The sequence below is a fragment of the Sorex fumeus genome, unplaced genomic scaffold (genome assembly GCF_029834395.1).
Source record: "Sorex fumeus unplaced genomic scaffold, SorFum_2.1 ptg000072l, whole genome shotgun sequence".
Lineage (NCBI taxonomy): Eukaryota > Metazoa > Chordata > Mammalia > Eulipotyphla > Soricidae > Sorex > Sorex fumeus.
In genome coordinates, this window is record NW_026606129.1 from 16,262,884 (window position 1) to 16,286,153 (window position 23,270).

The following is a 23,270-nucleotide window of genomic DNA, read 5'->3' on the forward strand; positions in this document are numbered from 1 at the left end:
GCAGGTGGGTGAACCGTGGAGGGGCCGGAGGGACGCGGGGAGGCATGCGGGACCAGAAAGGTGAAGCCGGGCCGGGGGGCTCGGCACGGCCCGCAGGGTTCCTTCCGCATTACCTTTGCGAGGAGAGGGCGGAGAAGCGGGGCCAGGCGCAGCCGCCTGCTAACCGGGTCTGGGTGGGGCAAGACTGCTCAACGCGGCCGAGGAAGCTACTCAGCTCTAGCGCCCGGGATTCCCGAGTTGTTTGGCGTCGTTGCCAGGGAGACGGCGCGGGGCATGCCGGGAAGTCGGGGCACGAGGCGGTTCGGAGCCCGCGGCCGACGCCGGCGGAAGTGGGCGCGGCCGTGGGGGGCGGGGACAAAGACAAGACCGCAGATCCGATTGGCCAAGTCTCGTAAACAGACAGTGGCCCGCGCCGAGCGGACTTCCGGCCCTGCCGCGGTAGCCCGGGGCTTCCCGGTGTCGGTCGCCTAATTCCCGGGCGTTCCGGATCCCGATTGCCGGTGACGTCAGGCCCGCGAGCGTCCGGCTCCCGCTCCCGGAGCTGTAAGCGCACGGGCTGGGCTCTCGGGACCTCGTGGGGCTCCCCAGGCGCGCGGCTGCTGCCAGGGCTGCGTTTCTCGGGTGGGGACCGGGCAGGTGGCTGTATGGACCCCTCGATGCTTGAGGATCGAGTTCAAACTCTGACTCGCCTTCCCTCCCACTGTCCGGCACGCATTTGTGGCACAGTTTCTGCAGTGGATTGTGGTATCAATAGCTCAAGTTGACAACAGCGTCTGCCTGTCAAGTCTTGACCGAACGCATTTGTAACGAAATTATTACCGTCCTATGCAGGATACTGACAATAGAGATGGGGTGAAAGGATTCGGGCGTAAAATGCAAAAATATATATATATAATAAAATAAGAAAGAAAAAAATAAGGGGGACGGGGACGTCTCCAAACTCATCTGCCAAAAATAAACTTGATGCCATGCACTTCAAAATTAAAAGTTAATGCTATAATAAGCCTGCATTTGAGAATAGGGCACTGAAGGGTTCAGTGGAGGTGCTGCTTGGCCACTTGAGGCACTGTATCACAGTATCACTACTCCCCTTGTTCAGCGATTTGCTAGAGCGGGCCCAGTAAGGTCTCAATTTTGAGACTTGTCGTTACTGTGCTTGGCATATTGAATATGTCTCGGGTAGCTTGCCGGGCTCTCTGAGAGGGGTGGAGGAATCAAACCCGGCTGCGCGCATGGCAAACGCCCTACCACTGTGCTCTCTCTCCAGCCCACTTGAGGCACAATCTTAATCTTGTGGGACTGGAAAGACAGTGCAGGAGTTAATGCACATGCCTTGCAGACAGCCTATGTGGATTCTATCCTTGGCAGCGCATGTGACCCCCTGAGCATAGTCAGGAGTGATCCCTGAGCATGGTGTCAGCCTATGTGGATTCTATCCTTGGCAGCGCATGTGGCCCCCTGAGCATAGTCAGGAGTGATCCCTGAGCATGGTGTCAGGCTGTTCTGAAAACAGCCACATGTTGCCCCCAAACAAAAAAAAAGAATCATGGGTAACCTCATGGCTAGGCACACAGGAGCCTGGGAGGAAAGGAGAAACTAGTCGAACCTACTCATGTGACTAAAGCTTGGCAAACAATGGGTTTTGTTAATACCATTGAACCTGGGCAAGAAGGTTCTAAGACAAAATGAAAAAACCCTGGCTATAGTGAAATGAAAGAGCTGGTTCCTAGAGACAGGAAGCAGTAATTTCTTACCCAAAGTTATGCCAGTTAAGATGGTCCCATAAATCTAAAGGCCTGAAAGAAGTTACCAGCTCCTATTGACAAGGAAAATTGAATCTACATCATTCATTTATCTGCCTGAGGTACCCAAAGACCTACACATTCTGATTGTGAAATTGAGGAGGTTATTTTTAGAACCTTATACTCACACCCCACAGAATGTTCCGTGCTAGAAAGTGATAATTCCTGTTTCAGTATCAGCGTTTACATAAGGTAAACTTCTGCAAACTGGTGGAGTTCATGCCCAATTCAATCAGCCTAATCAATGGCTGAATAAATAGCAATACTACTACATTAAGATTTTTTAAAAAAAGTATGTAAACTGCCAGAGAGATAGTACAGCAGGCAGAGCATTGACCTTGCTATAAAATAATTCCTGTTTCAGCATTATAATTCACATAAGTGGCCAGAGAGAGATAGTACAGCAGGCAGGTCTCTGGCCTTGTCTGTTTTTATAACAAATCCTGATTTGAGGAGCATGGCCAGGTAGGGGCCCCACAGCAAAACAGATTCAGTCTTTATAAGTTCTGTGTTATGTCCATATCATCTTTACATGGTTTCACTTTAGAAGCCTCTGCATCTTCACCCCTGGCCAAAGATCAAAGTCGATGAGGCTAGTCTGTTTTTATAACATCCATATAAAGCCAAGGAACAAGCAACTGTGCTGCTGGTTGGTGCTTCCTAAGGGTCTAAGGGAGAATTGAGGTATGCCGAAGGCTTTATCCAAAGAGCATTCTTAGCCTTTGCTGTTGATTGGATGGTACTGTAAGTAGTGAATTGTAATTCTCTAACCAGAACAATTTAAAGTATGTTTCTTCATCTTAAACAGGCGGTTATTCCAGCGTCACCATGGGGGTTCGTGGACTAATGAGCTTTGTGGAGGATCACAGTCGTGAACTCTTTGCTGATGTGAAATTGCGGAATACGAAAATTGTCATCGACGGCTACTCTCTCTTCTACCGGCTGTGCTTTAATTCCAACTTGGAGCTCCGATATGGAGGGGAATATGATTCTTTCGCAGATGTTGTGCAAGATTTCTTTGAATCACTGTCTGCTTGTCATATCTATCCATATGTTGTGTTAGATGGGGGGTGTGATCTCTCCGATAAAAAGCTTCTGACGTTAATGGATCGGATCAGAGACAAGGTCCAGGTCGCACATTCACTCTCTGTGGGTGGGGGCGGGTGTGTGTGTCCCCTGCTCACCCGGGAAGTATTCATGCAGGTTTTGATCAAACTCGGGGTCCCTTTCGTGCAGTGCTTCTCGGAAGCAGATCGGGATATTATGACACTTGCCAATCATTGGAATTGTCCAGTGTTATCATCGGATAGTGACTTTTGCATTTCTGATCTGAAAACTGGGTTTTTCCCACTGAGTAGCTTTCAGTGGACAAACATGAACACCATCAAGGGCACACAGGACTACTATATCCCAGCCCGATGGTTCTCTGTGAACACGTTCTGTAGCCGCTTCGGGGTGAATAAAGGTCTCCTCCCTCTCTTTGCTGTGCTGAGCGGAAATGACCATGTCAACCTTCCAGTCCTGGACACATGCTTTAGTAAGTTGCGCTTTCCTCCTGCCTCTCCCAATGGGAAGAAGCACCAGCGCATCGTGGAGCTTCTGAAATGGTTGTCGCAATTCACTAACCCTAGCGCAGCACTGGAGACCGTCCTGAAAAGTCTCCCCAGGAAGGACCGGGAGCCGGTGAGGGATCAGCTCTGCTGTTCCATGGACGAGTATCAGCCCTCGCCAGTGCAACTGCAGGACTTCTTCCAGCATGGCACCTACGCCTGTCCCGATGCCCAGAACCTGGGGCTGCCCGACTGGGTCCAGCGGGCGCTGGCCAGAGGCCAGCTGTCACCTTTCGTCAGTGATGCGCTGGTGCTGAGACGGACCTTCCTTCAAGCGCAAGTGGAGAACACACAGCGCCCAAATGCCCACAAGATCTCCCAGCCCATCCGACAAACCATCTATGGACTGCTCTCCAGCGCACCGCGGGGCAGCTTGTCTCCACAGCCCATGGTGTGCAGCGAGGTGGGACGGATCAGCAGGAACATCAAAACGTCCCTTGTGGAGGCAGCGGTGCTGCCCGTAGAGTATTGTGACTTAAGCAGGCTGGCAGAGGTAAGTGTGTGCAACCCTGGCCAAGCTTTGGGTCAGCACTTGACAGATTACAAAGACTTTTAATTTCATTTGGGTTGGGGGTGGGGGACGGATCATAACCTGGTGGTGCACAGGGGGCCATTCCTGGCTCTTTGGCTTAGGAGTCACCCCTAGTGCTGGGCATTGGTACCAAGGTGGTACTGTGGCAGCCCACCAAAGGCAAGTGTGGCCCTTCCTGCGCTTTCTCCAGCCTCTGTCTGTAGATGCACTTTTACAAGTGATTGTTTCCAGGCTACCAAGTAACACTTAACTGTTTCTGGGGGCCAGCGTTTGAGCTGAACTAGTACTGATCATCTGTCAAGGGACTTTCTACAACTTCACCTTCACTAGTAAAACTGAGGTGAGGCGCATTCTAAAGAACGATGTTTTAGAGCAGGAGTAGGGAGGAATGCATTGCATGCACTGGGCTTGCATGCAATGGCCTGGGTTCGATCTCTGGCACCTGAGCCCACCAGGAGTGATCCCTGAGCATAGAGCAAGGAGTAATGTTTTGGGGCAGAATGACAGCCTTGCATGAAGGAGACCTGTGTTTGATCCCTAAGATTGCATGGTCTCTCCCCCTTTCCCCCCAAAAAAGCAACCTCTGAGCATTACTGGGTATAGCCCAAAAGCCCCCAACAAAATTTTTTTTAAATGGTTGTCCGGCTGAAATTGTTTTTCTACTCACAACATAAATAGTGCTGTTGGAAGACTGGATTTCTTTATTGTTTTTTTGGGGGGCCACACCTAACAACGCTCAAGGGTTACCCCTGACTCTGCGCAGGAATCACTTACCTGCTGTACTGTCTCTCCAGCCCCAGGATTGAATTTCTTACAAATTTCCTTTATGACTTTTCTGGAAAAATAACTGTTGTACAACAAAGTGCACATTTGTTTTCAGAAAGGAGTTTTTTAAAAGGTGAATTTTGATGTGTCCATCCATGAATGTATCTCCTGAAAGTTCCTTGTCGCTTCTACATTCCATCTCCCCCTGCATTTGTATACACAGTGCAGCCAGGTGAATTCTCCTGACCCATCCATGTGAAGACCAAGGGAAACCTATTCTCAGCACAGAAACTCCGCTGTCGGTTCCAGCCCCCACCTCATCCCAGGACAACAAACCTGACCTCTAAGAGCATTCAATAGTTTTAAGCTGATTGGGGGCTTTAAAAATGGATTTATGTGGGATGAATTCTCCTTTTACTTGGTGTCATTTGAGATTCACTCATGTTGCTGTGGGGAGGTAGACATTTCTCACCAGGGTATAGTACCGCATTGTGGGGCTATGCCATGGAGAATTTTTTTTCCCATTTTACAGCTGATGGACAGTCTCAACTACAATTTGAAGTTTGGACTCTCAGGAACAGTGTCACAAACATTCTCATGCACATTATTTAGTCAAAATATGGACACATAAGGAGGGGAAATTGCTGGGTCATAAGATGTATATTTTGCTTGGATGATAAATTGCCAAATGGTCTTGTAAAATGATCGATTATACCAGTTAAGATTCCCACCAGCTCCTATAATTTTACACCTTTGCTCAAACTGTTTTCTCTCTTCAAAAGATTTTTACTCTGATGGTTGTACATCATTTCAGCCAGACTTGTGGGTGATGATTCTCATTTCGTTAACCAATTATTTGAGCACCTTTTCAAGTGTTCTTTGGCCATTTATGGAAGGTTTTGTTCAAAGCCCACTTCTCTTATGTTTTCCTATAACAAATATTCTGAATAAACAACCTCCCCCATTCTGTGGATTTTCTTTCCACTATATTTGGATGAATAGCAGTAGGTTTTGATGAATAGAAGTTTTTCATGTCATCTAAACTTTTGTTGGTGGTTATCACTTTTGTGACCTACTTGAGAAAATGCTGCCAAGGTCATGAAAATCTGATTTTGTTTTTTACCTTTTACTTTGAGATCTAAAACATACTGGGGTGTGTGTGTGTGTGTGTGTGTGTGTATGTGTGTGTGTAGAGTTCAGGACATTTTTACCCCAGAATGAAAACCTGAGTCGCTGAGGGCCCCCTGTTGATTTTACACCAGCCTATCACTACTCTAGTCAAAGTAGGGTGACATTATTAGTCCACTCTGGGCTGGGATAGTATTTGATCTTCCTTTGGCCTAATCAATTCTGTGTTTAGTGCAAAGTTGTCAACCTCTAAGTAGCCTGTGATCGTTCTAAACAGATCAGATGCAATGAGATTCCAAAGACAAATGCTGGTGGGGAAAGGTAGTGATATCGGCTCACTTGTCTTTCTCTCCTGAGATGGTAACCCGATAGGTGTCAGCTTTACACCTGTTACTGTAGCAGGACTTGTGCTGCTCCATCTCTCAGCAATGTCCCCAAAGACTAGGAGCAGACTTTCCCTTTCCACTGTGTCTGCAGCAGTGGATACAGCACCCCTCAAGTGCACCCGCAAGATGTTAACTGTAAGGAGACAGAGAAGTGAATTGTTCTGCAGGGCCCAAACTAGCCTCTCTCCTTACACCCCTACATCCAAGGAAGCTTCTCCTACAAGCTCCTGCTTTCCAACCCCTCCCACTGGGAATGAAGCCTGATTGAACTGAAGGCCTGCAAGTGGAGCGATAGCCTTTGGAAGAGGAAGGCTGAGAGATAATAGAGCAGGTAGGCTCTTGCCTCAAATATGGCTGACCTGGTTTCAACCCCTGGCACCACAGATGGTACCCCCCCACCCCCACCTCTGATCCCCACGAGGTGGCGGGGTGGGGGGGTTGGATCTTTTGAGAGCAGAGCCAGGAGTAGAGAAGTAAGCCCCTAGCACAATGGGGTATGGCCTGAAACCAAAAACAAGTCAGGAAGAACATAGCTTTCTAAGGTACTTGCAGTTCTGCTGAAAAGTTTCTGCTTTAAAAGTCTTGGGACAGGGCCAGAGAGAAGTAATATAGTGGGTAAGGCGCTGCCTTACACACAGCCATCCTTTACCGAAAAAGCTATCTCTTTTTCCAAAAAAGCGATACCCAGTGGTACCCAGGGCTTACTCCTGGCCCTGTGCTCAGGTTACTCTGGGCAGTGCTCAGGGGACCATATCGGGTACCAGGGATCCAATCCCAGCCTAGTGTGAGCAAGGCAAGAGCCAACCCACTGTACTAGAACATCTAAGTCCCAGCCCCAGCTCTGCTTTCTTCCTAAAATTCATAACTTGACTCAGAATCTAGGCATCATCTTAGTTTTACATGGTGCTTTTTTTTTAACCAGTTTAGTTCATAAATATAGTTGTTTTTTCATATTTAAGTAGTTAGTACCATTTTCCACAGGAGTGACTGAGTATAATTTAGGTACTTCAAATGTTTCTAACTTAAGAACTAAATTACAGCATTAAATGAGTAAAACCATTATTTACCATGCTGTACTTAATGCTCTCATGCATGGATGATGCAGCTTCTTTGTCAAATATGCCATTTTGTTTCAGGTGAATATCTCTTTTCCCAGCTGTCAACATAGGCATGGAGTCCTGACTAACTATTAAATGCTAAGAAATATGCCACCAACATTATCTTCCAGAAATTTAGATCGTTTTCTGAATATGTGCAGATACTAGACAATAACTAATTTTTTTCTCTTTTAAAATTTGACTAGAAAGTCCCTCTGCGGGCTCTTTTAATAGTCCTCACTTCTTTATCTGGAAAAAAAAAAGACTCTTGTAAGGCTCCTTAAGGGTTACAAGTCCCATGATTATTTTCGTTTGGGGGGGTCATACCTCACTGTGCCCCCAAATTACTCCTAGCTCTGTGCTCAGGGAGTAACTCCCAGCAGTGATCAGGGGACTAATATTTGGCACCAGGGACCAAATCATCCAGGCTTGGCAGTGTGCTGAGCAAGTGCCTGAGCCCTGTACTATCTCTTCTTGACATTTGTGGCTCACGACATCTCGAGTAAACATGATCATTCTCGTGAGCCCGTGCTGGCAACCCCTCAGTATTCCACCTCCCATGTTGATGCCTCTCCCCTGCAGCCATCACTGGGTACCATCTTGGGTGGGAGAACACAAAGACCATCTAACGTTCACCTGGGAAGGGACACAAGCCAGTTGATGCAGCTAAGCTCACCCGGGTGCTCCCAAGCGTGTCCTCCGAGGGGACGGCAAGCTGGGAGAAGGAGAGGCCCGAATCATCACTGGCAGGCCCACGCTGGGTAGAGGCTTGCTTTCCTTCCAGCAGAAATTGTTAAAATGCAGATTCTCATCCTTGCCTTGGAGTTACTGAATCCCAGTGTAGGGCATGAAACCAGGTGACCTGCAAGCTGACGATGGAGGTAAGGGGATGAGCGGGGGCTGGGTAGGCACTGCCTACCCGGCCTACCCACCCAGCCAACCCACCTGGCCAGCCCACCCCAAGGAAGCACAATATTCGTGTTGTAAAGAACAGGAGTGGGTAAGACTGCACTGAAAGGCTAGACACGGCGCAGCAGCCTGCCTTGGCATTGCCGCCTTTCCCTGGCCTTGGACTCCCAAAGGACCTTTTCTTTTCAAAAGGAGAAACGTCTGGTCTGTCTTTTCAGCTCCCTTTGGAACGACGGCGGGTGCTCTTGTTAGAAACTCTGAAGGTGAAACAGTCCGTCCTGGAGCCGGTCCCTGCTCTGCTCCAGTTGCCCGTAGCTGTCACCTGCTACTGGCTGCAGCACCCAGAGGTCAAGGCTCAGCTCCACCATCTCCACGCCCTGCTGCTGGCGCTACTGCTGGGGCCCCTGCAGGCTGCGCTCGACAGCCCCGGTAGGTGTCAAGGTCCCAGGGCATATGCCCTTTCTTGCGTGGGCCTCCCGCACGTATCACTGGGCACTGAAACCAGTATCCCTGGCTCTGTACCCATCAAAGCAGTGGCAGCAGGATGTCAGTCATTGATGTTTCCTAGCACTCGTGTGCCAGGCTCGGTACAGGGCGGGGACTTGACTCCAAGGGTCTGGCAGAAAAAAAGGTGCCGCGTACCCTGAATCCCACCTGCTCGGGGGCACCAAAGGCTTTTAATGTTGTTGGAGGTGAGACAAACTGAGTTCACTGGAACTTTATTGGAAATCGCACTTTGGCATCACCTAGTGCACACCCAGGGACCTTTGGTGCTGCTGACCTTTAGTTCTCCCCACTGTTTACATTCGTTAGTGCATTAGTAGTGAAGGTAGAAATCAGAACTCCATTCAAGCAGAGGTTCCCAAATGTATTGGCCTTCTGTCCCCTACCCCATTCCCACCCCTTTTTAGAAAAAAAAAAATCATTGTCTTCCAGGAAATCTATCTAAGAGAATAAACAGACACTCCTCAGCTAGGGGAGGGGGTTAGAATCACCCACTTTTTTTTTCTTTTTGGGTCACACCCGGCGATGCACAGGGGTTACTCCTGGCTCTGCACTGGTGGTGCTCAGGGGACCATATGGGATGCTGGGCATCAAACCTGGATCGGCCGTGTGCAATGGAAACGCCCTACCCTGTAATTACGAATGTGGAGTGATAGCTCAGTGGTAGGGCGTTCGCCTTACATGCGGCCAACATGGCCGACCCGAGTTCGATTCCTCCGCCCCTCTCGGAGAGCCCGGCAAGCTACCGAGAGTATTCAATATGCCAGACACAGTAACAACAAAGTCTCCAATGGAGACGTTACTGGGCCCGCTCGAGCAAATCGACGATCAACGGGAGGGCCTTTACTTTTAATTCTGGGGTGTGCTATTGCTCCAGCCTCAGAATTACCCACTATGGGAAAAACTGGATGGAAAAAGAAATAGGCTTTGAGGCCATTTGATCTGCAATTAAATATCAGCTAAAAATAAAGGTTGACTATTGGAGAACTAAGCCTCTAATGGAACGATTCTCTGTACAAATTTATAAATGTTGGTTTGTAGAGATAAACATATGAGCATGTGGGAGTGGGAGGCTCAGACGTGAGCTCCAGCTTGGCATGTTTCTCCCAGAGAAGGACCCCCAAGCACTGAGCCAGGAGTAGGCTTTAAGCAGTGCCATGAATAAACCCCAAAGAAAATGAGATTTTAAATGTTTATAATACCATCAAAACTCTGTCAGAGTTCTAATCCTTCCTGTCTAAACTAGTCATCACATTCGCTCTGTACCACAGTAACCCGACAGCTCCTGGTGATGTGTCTCTGTTTAAAGTTAAGATGGAGGGTCCAGAGCAGTAATATAGTGGGTAAGGCACTTGCTGCATACACGGCTGACCTGCATTCAAACTCCGGCACCCTGTGTCCTCCCAACTACCACCAGGAGTGATTCCTGGATGCAGAGCCAGGAGTAAGCCCTGAGCACCAAAGGGGCTGGCCCCCCAAATAAAAGTTTAACCAGTTTCCCGCTTCCACTCGCACACACCATTGCAGGACAGTCCTCGTGGCCAGGGCTTCTGCACTGGACAGCGCAAATGCAGAAGTTTCCTCCTGTGGCAAGCTCTGCCAGCAGGCGCTGCTCGAGAGTGTACCTTGTAAAATAAGGTAGATGGAAGGATGAGAGGCACCAACTCCGAGACACCTCCGGGCCAGCTGTCAGAGGGACCATGGGGATGGGGCAGCCTATCTGGTGGCAAGCAAGCTAGTACAGGCCCACTGGGGGTTGAAGACCTGAATGGCCTTCGGGCATTTCCTCTGAGTACTAAATGCAGGGTAAGCGGGTTCTGAAGAGCTCGAGCTTGTTAAGTCTTTGTCCGAGTGCCGGAGGAGGGTGGAAGGGCCCCTGCCTGTTTCTTTAGGAGTTGTGGCCACTGCACTCAGGCAGATTCAGGGCCTTGCTGCCCACCCAGGCCCTCTTGGTGCAGATGTCCTGCCAGCCTGCAGCAGTGGACAGCTGGCCCCCTGGCATTCTTTACCTTCTACTTGTACCTCCCACCTTAATCTCTCCTCTGGGAAGCTGGGGACCAGTCTGTCTCTCTGAGTCACTTTTGCATTTCCCTCCCATAAAATAGAACGTATGTTCTTTATAGTACAAGGGCACCAGAACACCTTTCTCCTGAAAGCAAGTTTAGTGAGGGTGAAAAAGTCTTTTTAAGGACCAGGCTGTTGCTCCACTGCCAAGTACATTTCTTTCCTTTGTGTGAGGTCCTGGGCTCAATTCCTGGCACCAAAACCCAAATAAATGAAACCAGAAAGTAATTTTGGGTTGAATAAAGTTAGGTTCTCACAAAAAAGACTTCTCAGTATCAAGAAGTCAGCATTTACAGCAAAGTTTTAATAGTGACGTTCACCCAGTAAAATAAAGCCAGAAAACAAAACCATTTGGGTGGTGTAAAAATGTATGAAACGTGTAGGACTTGGAAGTTTCACATACATGGAGTGCAATATTACACAGGGGGCTGGAGCAATAGCACAGCCTATAAGGCACTTGCCTTGCACATGGCTAACCTGGGTTTGATCCCCAGCACCCTAAGCCCTGCTAGGGGTGATCCCTGAGCAGAGCCAGGAATCAGCCCTGAGCACTGCTGGGTCTGACTGTCCAAGCAAATAGTCTACAATACTTGTTGGCTCCCGCCTCTCAGGTGGTCCTGTTTTTTAGGTTCATCAGTGCTGCCGGAGGATGGTGCTAAGAAGCTGTACTCAGAGTTTCGGAGCGTGAAGGCACGGGCCTGGCCGGGGGAGAAGTTGGACTTAGATGTGGCTCACACCTTCTGTCAATGGCAGTGCTGTCTGCAGATGGGGCTGTACCTCAATCAGCTGCTCTCCACCCCGCTCCCAGAGCCAGACCTAACCCGGTAAGTGTCACAGGGAACTACTGTAGAGGGCTACACACAGAAGGGTCTTATGGCAAAGAGGAAGATGCTTTTAAAAAGTAATCATTAAGATTAGGTCTTAGCTGAGTTCCAGCAGAGGAGCTGGAACTAGGAGGGAACTCAGTTCTCTGCACATTCCAAAAGCAACTGTCCATGATTAGGTTAAACTTTAAAAAAAAAATCAATTTCTTGGGTCCAGAGAGATAAGACTAGCAGGCAGGGTGCTTGCCCTACATGCAGCTGACCTGGGTTTGATTCGCAGCATCCCACATGGTCCCCCCAGCACTGCCAGAAGTAATTCTTGAGTGCACAGCCAGGAGTAATCCCTGAGCATTGCCAGGTATGACTCAAAAAGAAAAAAAAAAATGGGGATGGAGCAATACTACAGTTGATACGGTGCCAGACTTTCATACAGCCAACGTGGATTTGTTTCCTGGCATCCTGGCATCCCCCAAGCCCACTGAGAGTGATACCTGAGCCTAGAAGTAAACTGAGCACCACCAGCTGTGGCCCTCCCATAAAAAGCAAAAAATTTAAAAAAAAATCCCAAACAACAAAAAAACAGGAAAAACAAGACCAAAGTTTTTCCTAACGATTTCAGCATGTCAGCATTACCAAGACTTCTCTAAAAAATTGGTTGTACCCTGATGGTTTCACAAGAATCGCTAGAGCACCAGTTTAGGGATGTTAAATTTGTGGTTTTCAGTTCATCCCATCTTACATTCGTGGAGTAGGTTTTAACCCACCTGAAAGAGGGCCAGAGCAGTAGTACAGGGAGCAGGGCATTTGCCTCACACGCAACTGACCTGGGTTCAATCCCAGTCACCCTAAATGGTGCCCCTGGGAGTAAACCCTGAGCACCACCGGATGTGGCCCAAAACCTCCCCCACGCCCCCCCAAAACAAACAAATAAACAGGTAAAGAGCCTTGCAAACAGTGCCATTATAGTGTCTCATGTTTAAGCAGACTGTGTTGTAATTTTTCTTTTGGGGTCACACCTGGCGATGCACAGGGGTTACTCCTGGTGGTGCTGAAGAGACCATATGGGATGCTGGAAATCGAACCCCGGCCAGCTGCATGCAAGGCAAATGCCCTACTCGCTGTGCTATTGTTCCAGCCCCTGTGTTGTCATTTTTGAGTCAGCCGACATGTCAAAGGGCTGGCTCAACTTTGGGCAAATTGCAGAACCATTATGCAGCCGTCATTTCATGTGTTGGTAAAAAAACAAAATTTAAATACCACCAGCCAAGAATATATCCTTCTAACAAATCACTGCCTTCATGGAACAGACTGTTCTCAAGTAACTGTACAGAGATGAGAAGTGTGTCCCGGTGTTTATGGAATTGTGTTTGGTAGCTGCCCCAGTTCTAGCAGCTAATAACCACCCTTTTCTCTCCTATGACACAGATTGTACAGTGGAAATCTGGTGCATAATCTCTGCCAACAACTGCTTCTGTCAGTCTCACCAGAGGGTCTCCTGAGAACGTGTCCTGAGGCAAAGGGACTTTATGAACATCTTTTCAGTGCCACTAGATCATATGCCCCTGCTGAACTATTCCTACCAAAGAGTAAACAAACCTCAAAAAAGAAAAAACCCAAGAAAAAAGGTATCAGGAGGTCCAAGAACAGAGCTGGAGCTGTCTCAGATCTCCAGAGTGCCTATAAGGGGAGCAACCGTTTTCAGGTATTAACGTCTGAAAGCTTAGAGGACTACATGGAGGCCATAGAGCTCGAATAAACTCAAGTCTGCACCCAGACGTGTGATTCGCACTGCTTTTCTGCTGCCACCCTTGAAATGGTTGTCTTTCTTTTGAGCTAACCTGGAGGCTTTCCTCTGCCATAGGAAAGTCTCCATATTCCCAAATATTTTGTATTCTTCTTGTAATAAACACAACCTGATTTAAGAAACTTCTTAAATTGGCAAGCGTGTTTGTTATTTCTCAAGTTCTATTTCACTAATAGTTTGTTTCCTTTCATATGTAATTATAGTATTCTCTTAGGCAGCAACTTGGCTGTTAGCAGAGTACAAATTCTACTTCAACTATTTTCTATAAACACAAGCTAGGTTATTGTTTTAAGAAAATCTTTACAAGTCTTCCTCAGCCTCATTACGAAAGGTCTAAGCCTAGGAAGATGGGGGTCAGGATGCCAAAGAGAAAACTATACACCAAATAAGACTGAAGAGCACTAAAGATACTTTCCAGGTTGTTTTGTTTTTGTTTTTCTTAGGCCACACCTAGCAGTGTTCAGGGGTTACTCCTGGTGGTGCTCAGGGGACCATATGGGATGCTGGGCATCAAACCTGGGTCGGCCATATGCAAAGCAAGAACCCTACCTGCTGTACCTGTACCATCTCTCCAGTCCCAATTTTGTTTCTGTTTTTGGGCCTCACTGTTCCAGGTTTTAAAGTAGAAGCTGAAATTTTAATGGCCACAATAAAATAAGAAACAGCATCCTAAGCAGCTAGACCTAGCGGAAGGAACAATGAGAAGAAATTAAAACACTAGATATAGGAGCAACAATACTAGCATATAGGCCATTCTTCATATTGTTTTAACCCACTAATGCAATGAGAAATTAGCCATAACCCAGCATTTTAAAAATGGAAAATCACATGCATAATAGATGTTATTAGGTGGTTGTGCAAAATGTATTTCTTGCTGTGGATTGCAGTCCAAAGATTTTGAAAGCTGTTGGTTCAGAACACATTATTACGAACACCAATAAATTGTGAAAGTCCTGGTCAGTTCCAAATAAAGGATTTGTAAATGAAAAAGCAAGTGGAATGAATACATTTGGTCAAGATCTGAAAGTATATTCTAACCTTCATCTCATACTCATTAATTGTTCTTCAGTCTCTGCTTTCTCACCGGTGTACCATGAATGCGGTTGTCAGCTGTCATTTGTAGCAGGCCTGTGTTCAGTTTCTAACATGAACAATTCTCTTCACTCTCCTGGCAACTGTTACACACTTATCTCCCCAGGTGGTCTGACTTCAGCCCATTAAAAAAGGGCAGAAACACAATCCCATTTGTCGTTACTGTGTTCAACCCCCCTCTTCCTGACCTCTGGTTCAAATAAAATTTCCTGGAATTCATTTAGGGGTGCACAGGGCTCTCTAGTAAAGTACCAGCACTTTTTCATATTTAACGAAGCATTTGAAAAAGAGCAAATGGTCAAAGCATTATTTTTTCTGACCACAAGATGGCACTAATGGATCACTCCTCCAAGGAACAGGCACTTGGAGTACTAGAAAAATGTTTTAAACAGAGTTGGTTTGTATTTTTAAAACCTGTATTTAAAAGCACATTTTTGTCAAACACAATGTAGAAAAATCCAGAACCAAATAGTAGGCCTCTAGATTCATGTAGAACTACCTACCACTACCTGTGGTACTGCTGCTCATAGTTCCTACATGTGGTTTCTACTCATTGTTCTAAGAACAATGCTGAAGAAGCAGTGGTGATGGGACATTCCCTTAGAATGAAAGACAGCTGGCCCACAACTGAGAATGAGTCCTGGGGCCATTTCATGTATGTGGGTCTTTGCCAGGACAGTTGTCCATTTGTCTGCATTCAAGCACAAAGTGACAGGAATGCCAACCATTTTAGAAAGACTTGTAGGTTCAGCACTGCTGACATGGAATAGCTGGAACAAAGTTCGTGTGTACACAAGAACTTAGGCACACTTAGATTCGAGAAGGATTTATAAGGATCAAAACAAATGACTCAGGACTGGAGTGATGTTTAAGAGGGCAAAGCGCTAGCATGTGGCCAAACCTGGTTCAATCTGATGTTATGGTCCCCTGAGCACCATCAGGGCTCACTCCTGAGCAGAGCCAGGGATAGTCACATACGGTCCAACCCCCCCAAATATCTAATGACTTACGACCTTTTTTTTTTCACATCCTCCCCAAACTTGAACACTTCATTATTACCTCTTTTGGCAATGTGGCACTGCTCCGGGAACCCAAGCACTCTTAGAAACACTCAGCCAACAGACCAAATGGTTCACGGAACCCAAGAAGCACTCCTAGAAAAACTCAGCCAACAGACCAAATGGTTCAATTTGATGTGGTTTCCTGGACCCAGTGGTGCTGTGAGTGAGTGCAGGCTCTCCAGGGCTACACGTGGCAGTGTTGGAGTTGGGGAAAGACATGTGATGCCAGGAATCAACCTTGGATCCTTGCTCATGCATTTACTTATTTGGAAAGAAAAGAGATCATATAAAATCCACATTTACGAATGAAGTGGCTTAGATTTAAATTTTTAATGTATCCTAAAATATAAAATCCCACATTTTATGTTCAAACTTATGCCTTCTTTTACTCTTTACCAGTCAGTATTCACAGGCAACTACTACTACTACAGACATGCACTACACCTCTAGGGCCATCTGGCTTGGCTCATTATCTAGACTTTGGAAAATGGGTAAAACAACCGTTTCTCAAAATTGAAGAAAAAGAATTTCAAGCTGAAGGAATACTGTCCCAAAGAAGTGAACTTTTAGAGTACTATTTGGGATGGATCTGTGGCTAAAAAGACCTTTTTAGAAATAGTATAAACAAAATTAGCATTGTTTTCCACTTTCTTACCATAAAGTACTTGTTTGGAGCAACTGGCTATTTCCTTATGTTAATGTTGGGCTTCCGCAGCAAACTTCACAGTGAGTTATGCAATTTGCTGTAGTACAAATTCTCTCACCTCTTAAAACAGTGTCTTACTAGGAATACCATGAAGATTTGCTGCCAATCATTGTTTCTTAGTAACTTTAGGAATAGACTGCTTTGAAAGCTCTAACAGAGGAGGAGACTCGAATGAAAGGTAATTAATTACCTTTCTTTCCTCCCTTTTGAATCTACTTAAGTGCTTATTCTTTTATTTGGGATATGGCGGAGGGAGTACAGTTAGGACAGAGAAAGGACCACTATGATAAGTAAGAGTTGAGAATGATCACTCGGTATAGGCAACAGGTACTGAAAGAAGGTAAAGTGATATACATGATACCCCCTCAGTAATAGTATTGAAACCACAGTGCCTAAAAGGAAAAAGGAAGAAAAAAAAAAAGGAAAAAAGTGTCTGCCAGAGTAATGCAGGGGTGTGGGCGGGAGAGAAACTGAAGACATTGGTAACGGGAAATGTACACTGGTGAAGGGATGGGTGATGGAACATTATGTGACTGAAACTGAAAAATGAACAATTTCTGTGTATCTCGTGGTGATTCGATTAAAAATAATGAAAAAAAGAAACCCTGCTTTCCCCAAAATCTTCTATCAAAGCTGAATTCACATTCACTTCTTTTTAGCACACACAAAAAGCAATGCTTGTGAAATTTAAACTGTGCTCTAAGACTCATTTGACATGTTCTCAAACTTCACATTTCAAATTGACATGTGGCAGCTCCATATTGGTAAAAAACTCCCCAACAGTTCTGACATCCACAGCAAATGCATCTTCCATGTCTATCTCTTTCTCCTTTCCTGCTTTCATTTCTGAAAATAACATTCTGTTCATATCTTCCTCTCCCATCCCCTTCTCAAGTAACCCTAACTATCAACCCTACCCTCCCCACGTTGTTGTGAATCACAAACGTTCATTTATCATGACTGAATACTACTCCTCTGTATAAATGTACCATATTCCTTTCTCCATTCACTACTGGACAGGCACTTCCATTGCTTCTGTAGTTTATCTGCTGTGCTTAATGCTGCCATTAAGTACCAAGGTGGATGTAACTTTTTATGTTACCATCATATTCCTCAGATACCCCCAAATGGGACTGTTGGATCATATGACAGCTCTGTCTTTAGCTTCTTAAGCATCGGTCTTTTACAAAATGTGCACCAATTTACATCCCCACAAACAGTGCATGAAAAGTCCTCCAACTCCCTTCCCGACACTAGTCATTGCGGCTTATGATATAAACCATTCTCACAAGTGGGAGGTGGTATCTCATTGTGTTCTTAATTTATTATTTTCCTGATGGTCGATGATGAGCATTTTATCACATGCCCATCTGTTATCAGGATGGTTTCAAGTTTTAGAATTCTGCCCATTTGAAATTGAGCTGTTTTAAGCTTTTGGCTTTTTTACATATACCTTAGATATTAAGCCTTTATAAAAAATATGGTATCTAAAAATCCCCCATTCTAGTGCCCAGGAAGTGGGGGTGGGAGGAGAGGGAAGAAAAGGGAGGGAAAGAAATAAAGTGCCTGCCATAGAGCCATTGAGGCAGGCTCAGGGAGGGAGGCAGGAGCGAATCTGAGATCATTGGTGGTGGGAAATGGGACTCTGGTGGAGGCATGGGTGTTGGATTATTGAATGACTGAAACCTGATCAAGAACAGCTTTGTAACCGTGTACCTCATGGTCACACAGTTAAAAGAATGCATTGTTAACATTGCTAACACCATGGAATGTTTCACCTCCGTTATCTTCTATATATACTATATAGTTTTGGGTTTTACATGTAGGCCTTTTAATCCACTTAAATAAAATTCTGCTTCCTCCACTGTATGGTAAATTATATACTGATAAGTGCGTGTATTTCTGGGTTTTTTACTCTATTTCATTGAGTCATGTATTCAATTCCAATAACAGTTTTCATTACTGTTGCTTTGTAGTGTTTGCAGTATGTTTCCCATTTTTTCTTCCTCAGATCTGCAGTTGAGATAGTTTTGCGATTCCATGTCTAACTGCATTTCCCCCCATTTTCTTAAAACATCACTTAAATTTTTAAGGGCTGCACTAAATCTGTATATTACAGGCTGAGATATAGCTTAGTGGTAAGAGTACAGGTCTTACAAATATGAGGTTCCATGACCATACATGACTTCTATATGCTATACTTGGTGGACAGTACATTTTGACTTTATCTGTTTTCCCCTGGATTATCTTCCCTTCTCTTTGTTCTTTTATGTCTTTTAACTGTCTTACAGTTTTTGTTATAAGAAGATCTTTAACCTCTTTTGTTAGATTTATTTCTGGATAATGGACTCTTCGATGCAACCGTAAATTGCTTTCTTAATTTCTTCTCACTCATGTCATTACTAGCATAAAGTAATTCAACTTGTAGTGAGACACAGATTTTACTTTTTAATTCGAGGTTAGGGGATGTTTGGGCTACACCTGTGTTCAGGGCTTACTTCTGGTTTTGTGCTCAGGGATCACTTCTGGCAGGGTTTGGGAGATCATACGGGCTGCTGGGGACAGGACAGCCGCATGAAAGAAAGAAAGCACCCTACCTGCTGTACTATCACAACTGTATCTACAAAAACAATGACTTCATCTCCGTTCTTGATTTCTTTTTAAATTTCTTGATGTCTAATCACTCTGGTTAAGGGCTTTAATTAAGGGCGCAATTAGCAGAAGAAAGAATAGTGAAAGCCTTGTTTTCTTCCAAGTTTTAAGGCTTTCAGTTTTTTTCCCACTGAGTTGGATAAGCTGTGGATTTATAGTATGTGTCCAGTTTCATGTAAGGTGCAAAATTCCTTAACTACTATTGCATTATTGTCAGCATCACTTTTTTTTTTGTAATATATTTTGGTTTCCCTTCAGTTGGCTCATATATCTATATATATATATATGAATGACGATAAAATCTTGTATTAAGCCGATTACTATATCTATTCTCGTATTACCATATTATTACCTAAGTAGTGCTGTGCCTGACTTTTAAAAAACAGCCAAGCGTTTATAGTAGTTTTCCAAGATTTAGTTTTAAGCCCATGCCTATCTTAAAATCTAAGATGTAGTTTCTGTAGGCAGCAAGGGCTGGGTTTGGGGGCTGGTGAGGTAATACAGCAAGTAGGGCATTTGCCTTGAATACAGCTGACCAAAAAAATAGAACAGATGTAAAAACAAACCCCCAAAAGGTTGAGTTTTATTTTCTGAAATCTGCTAATCTATACCTTTTAATGGTGTATTCAGCACACAAACATCAACATTTAAGATGATCATAGATACCTGAAATCAGATTTGTAATCTTTCTGATATAATCCAAGGATATTTACCCAGAATACTGTGGCATCTGTTCCCTTCTGTATCAACATTTTTCGCCTATCTAGATGAGATTTGGCACCAACGCATGGAAGAAGCTACAGCAGGGCAGTTACTGTTGGAAGGTACCTGAATTCAAGCCTTCCCAGGGGCTGCTGGCATCCACGCTGGGGACAGAGATTTGCTCATCCCTCTCCTTGAGGCTGGTCCTGCAGCCTTAGCACTCCCGAGAACTTCAGATTACAGCTATCCGTTTGCTGGGCTCATCTTTGATGTGGGGCTTCTGTCTGTCCATGCCTCCTGAAGGGCCTAGAGTGGAGAGTGACCCAGTGCCTGAAGGTCTGGGCTCTGGTCAGGCTGCAATGTAACAGCAGTCACAGGAAGATACAAGTGAGGATCTACAGATGCCGTTACTCCGGTCACGTGCTCTAAACCAGTGCTTTTCAACCTTTTCACATCTGTGGACTGACACCAGCCCACGGGAGGCGTAAGCCACAGCACACTGGGCTCTAGTCCCAGGTGGGGTCGAACCAGTGCTCACATATCCGAGGCCAAGAGGCCACAGCGGTGCCCTTGCAGTTCTGAACACACCAGGGGCCCTGCGCCTCCCTCCACCCTTCCTGGTTTGAAGTGCAGCTACAACTGGTGGCTACAGAGCAAGTTTTCAGCCCTCATACTGGACTGCCACCTTAAGGGTGCCAAGGAACTGTCTGATCGTCTTGGGCACCCCCTGCACAAGGATGCAGGTGTCTCCTCCTTTGCTCCTGGCTGTCTGCTCCCTGAGCTTCAGGCTGTGGAACTCTGCTCCCCAAAGGCCCACTGCTGTTTGTACCTGCAATGCTCAGACTCACTGCCACCCACCCCTTTCCCAGCCTCCATGTACCAGAGGACCCCATGGTGACCCTAGTGAGGTGTTCCTACCCATTCCCAAGTCTCCTACAGCCTCACCCTAAGCCACCGCTTATCCATCTGTCCAACCCTTCACAGCCCACAGTTCACTGTGGACACCTTAGTTGGAAATGTGAGGCAGCCAAGGACCTGGAATCTCCACTCATCGGCCTTCTTGCCAGCTCTCAATGCCATGTCTTAAACAGAAACTTGTGTTTTTCTCTTTATACTGAGTGCCCAGCTCATTTTGTCCTTTACCCCTTACATTTCTAGAATTTTCTCACCAGTGTCCCTATCTTATCTCTACAACTTACCCTCTGTGCTTCCATCGGTTTATAATGAGACCAAAATTTGACCACACCCTAAAAATATTCCAGCATATCATGCAACAAGAGAAGCCAAACTCTTTACTGTCACTACATGACCCCGCCAGACATGTCCAGTTGTACACATTACATACTGCCTCCTCCTCAAACAGTTCCGAGCTCGTGGAGGTCTTAGCTGCTCCCCCGGCCCTCATGAATACCTCTGCAGAGGCCTTTTGGTTGCAACATCCTGTCGCTTCTTGGCTTGCAGATTCCCAACTTAAGGCTGTTTCTGAGGCCACTAATCTAGGAAATTTCTTTCCCATGAAGTTATTTCTCTCCTCTGGCTACTGCAGCACTTTGGAAAACATCTGCCACAGTATCGGATGCAATTCTCATTGGTTTCAAGTTAAGAAAACTTCCTGAAGGCAAAACATACCCCTTTATCTCTTTATAAACCTCAATTATGACATTTGCATTTTACTATATCTACATTAATGGAACAAGAACTAGTTAACCCATTAACCATTAGTAGCTAACAAGAACTAGTTAATCATTATTCATTAATAAAAACCTACTCTGCAAACCAAAATCCAAATTAGGTTGTCAAACAGTTACACTGAGTGCTGAGCTCAAGGAAGAATAAATACCAGGAAGATCTTTGTGACATACCGGTTAGAATTAACTTATCCACAGTAAAGTTCAGTGTGCAAGCCAACTTTTTTTTTTCTTTTTTGGGGGGGCCACACCGAGAGATTCTCAGGGATTACTCCTAGCTCTGCACTCAGGAATCATTCCCGGCAGTACTCACGGGAGCATATGGGATGCTGAGAATTGAACCTGGGTGAGCTGTGTGGAAGGCAAATGCCCACTCCACCCACTGTCCTATAGCTCCAGCCGGCTAGCAGCAGTTTCAAATTCAGTTTAGTGTAAAAGGCAGGTTAGGGGTTGAAGAGATAGCACAGCAGGAAAGGCGCCTGACCTGCACACGGCCAACCCGGATTTGAACCCTGACATTACATATGGTTCCCCAAGCATTTCCAGGAATACTTCTTAAGTACAGAGTCAGAAGTAACCCCTGGGCATCACTGCTTGTGGCCCCCAAACAAGTTAAATACATAACTAAATATAAGGCAGTTCATAGATCTTCAATGTCAAGAAAACCTTCCAATCAAATATGTGCTCGATTCAAATTCCTGTATGTGTGCTTCTAAGATGCAAGATCATGAAGTAGCCCATTAAGCTTGTTCTTTATCACCATCATATTCTTAGCATACTCCTGATTCCAAGCAAGTAAAGGCTTACTAAAAGATTACCAAGTCACCCATCTAAACTTTTGGGTGAGCATTATTATGCCAAAGGCAGGACACAAAGTAGGCTTCATTTCAGTGAAATTAAGTACATTCCTTACTCAGTTATGTCCTGCATGAAAAGAGATCTAAAACTTGAAGTGATTTCAGAATGACACCCACTGAAAAAGAATGTACCTTTCCTGGGCATGAAAAGTAAAAAATGTGTTTTATCCTTGTAAAGTGTGGTTATTGCTATATATAAAGTGTGATCCTAAATGGGGAGGACCTGGAGATTTCCCGATTTCACCCTCTAGTATATGGGTCACACGATTCTCATTACAAATGAGGGAAAACGTGCTAGTAAGCTTTGTTTCTTTACAGTTTTAATTATTTGAGCCCGGCAAGCTACCGAGAGTATTCGATATGCCAGACACAGTAACAACAAAGTCTCCAATGGAGACGTTAATGGGCCCGCTCGAGCAAATCGACGATCAACGGGAGGGCCTTTACCTATTATTTGAGCAATGTCTATCAAACTGGTTTATGGTCCGTCCTTCCTTGATGCTTAATCGCTTTGGGGACACAGAACTTCATTAGAAACCTAACTTGGGAGACTAAAAATTTCAACTTTCCCATACTATAAAAACATGTATAGAAACATTCTACTTAGATGACGTACTATTACAAATGAAAACTGAGCTGGAGAGGCAGCACAATAGACTTGTCTTGCACACGGCTGGCCTGGGTTGGATCTCTAGCACCACGTATGTCCCCTCCAGCTCTGCCAGGAATGATTCCTCAGCACAGAGCCAAAGGTAAGCCCTGGGCACCACCAGGTGTGGCCCAACAACAAAAGAAAAAAGAAAAATGAAAACCTGGACACAGTATTCCTATACTGTATATTTAACTAATTTTCAAATCACAGATTCTGGGGATAGGAGTGCTGCCTATGCTCCATATAACAACACCTAGGTAGATCATTTTACTGCTAACAGTCCCAACTAGATTAACTTATAAAAAAGAAATCCTTTTTTTGGTTTAAAACAATGAAAGGATAGGCACCTTTATTTCATACAAGTCACATTCTTGGAACTAAAATGCAAAGCAAGAGATTGACATGCACGTAATTATTTTAATTATCCGTAACAAA

General features: G+C 45.4%; 1 protein-coding gene across 1 annotated transcript; it reads left to right on the plus strand.

Moving 5' to 3' along the window:
- The first annotated feature begins 449 nt into the window (after positions 1-449).
- ASTE1 (asteroid homolog 1) lies at positions 450-13,538 on the plus strand. Its single transcript, XM_056128964.1, has 5 exons — positions 450-543; positions 2,611-3,905; positions 8,448-8,658; positions 11,426-11,621; positions 13,047-13,538. Exons 2-5 carry the CDS (start codon positions 2,631-2,633, stop codon positions 13,375-13,377), a joined length of 2,013 nt encoding a protein of 670 aa, XP_055984939.1. The 5' UTR covers positions 450-543; positions 2,611-2,630; the 3' UTR covers positions 13,378-13,538.
- The last annotated feature ends 9,732 nt before the right edge of the window (positions 13,539-23,270 follow it).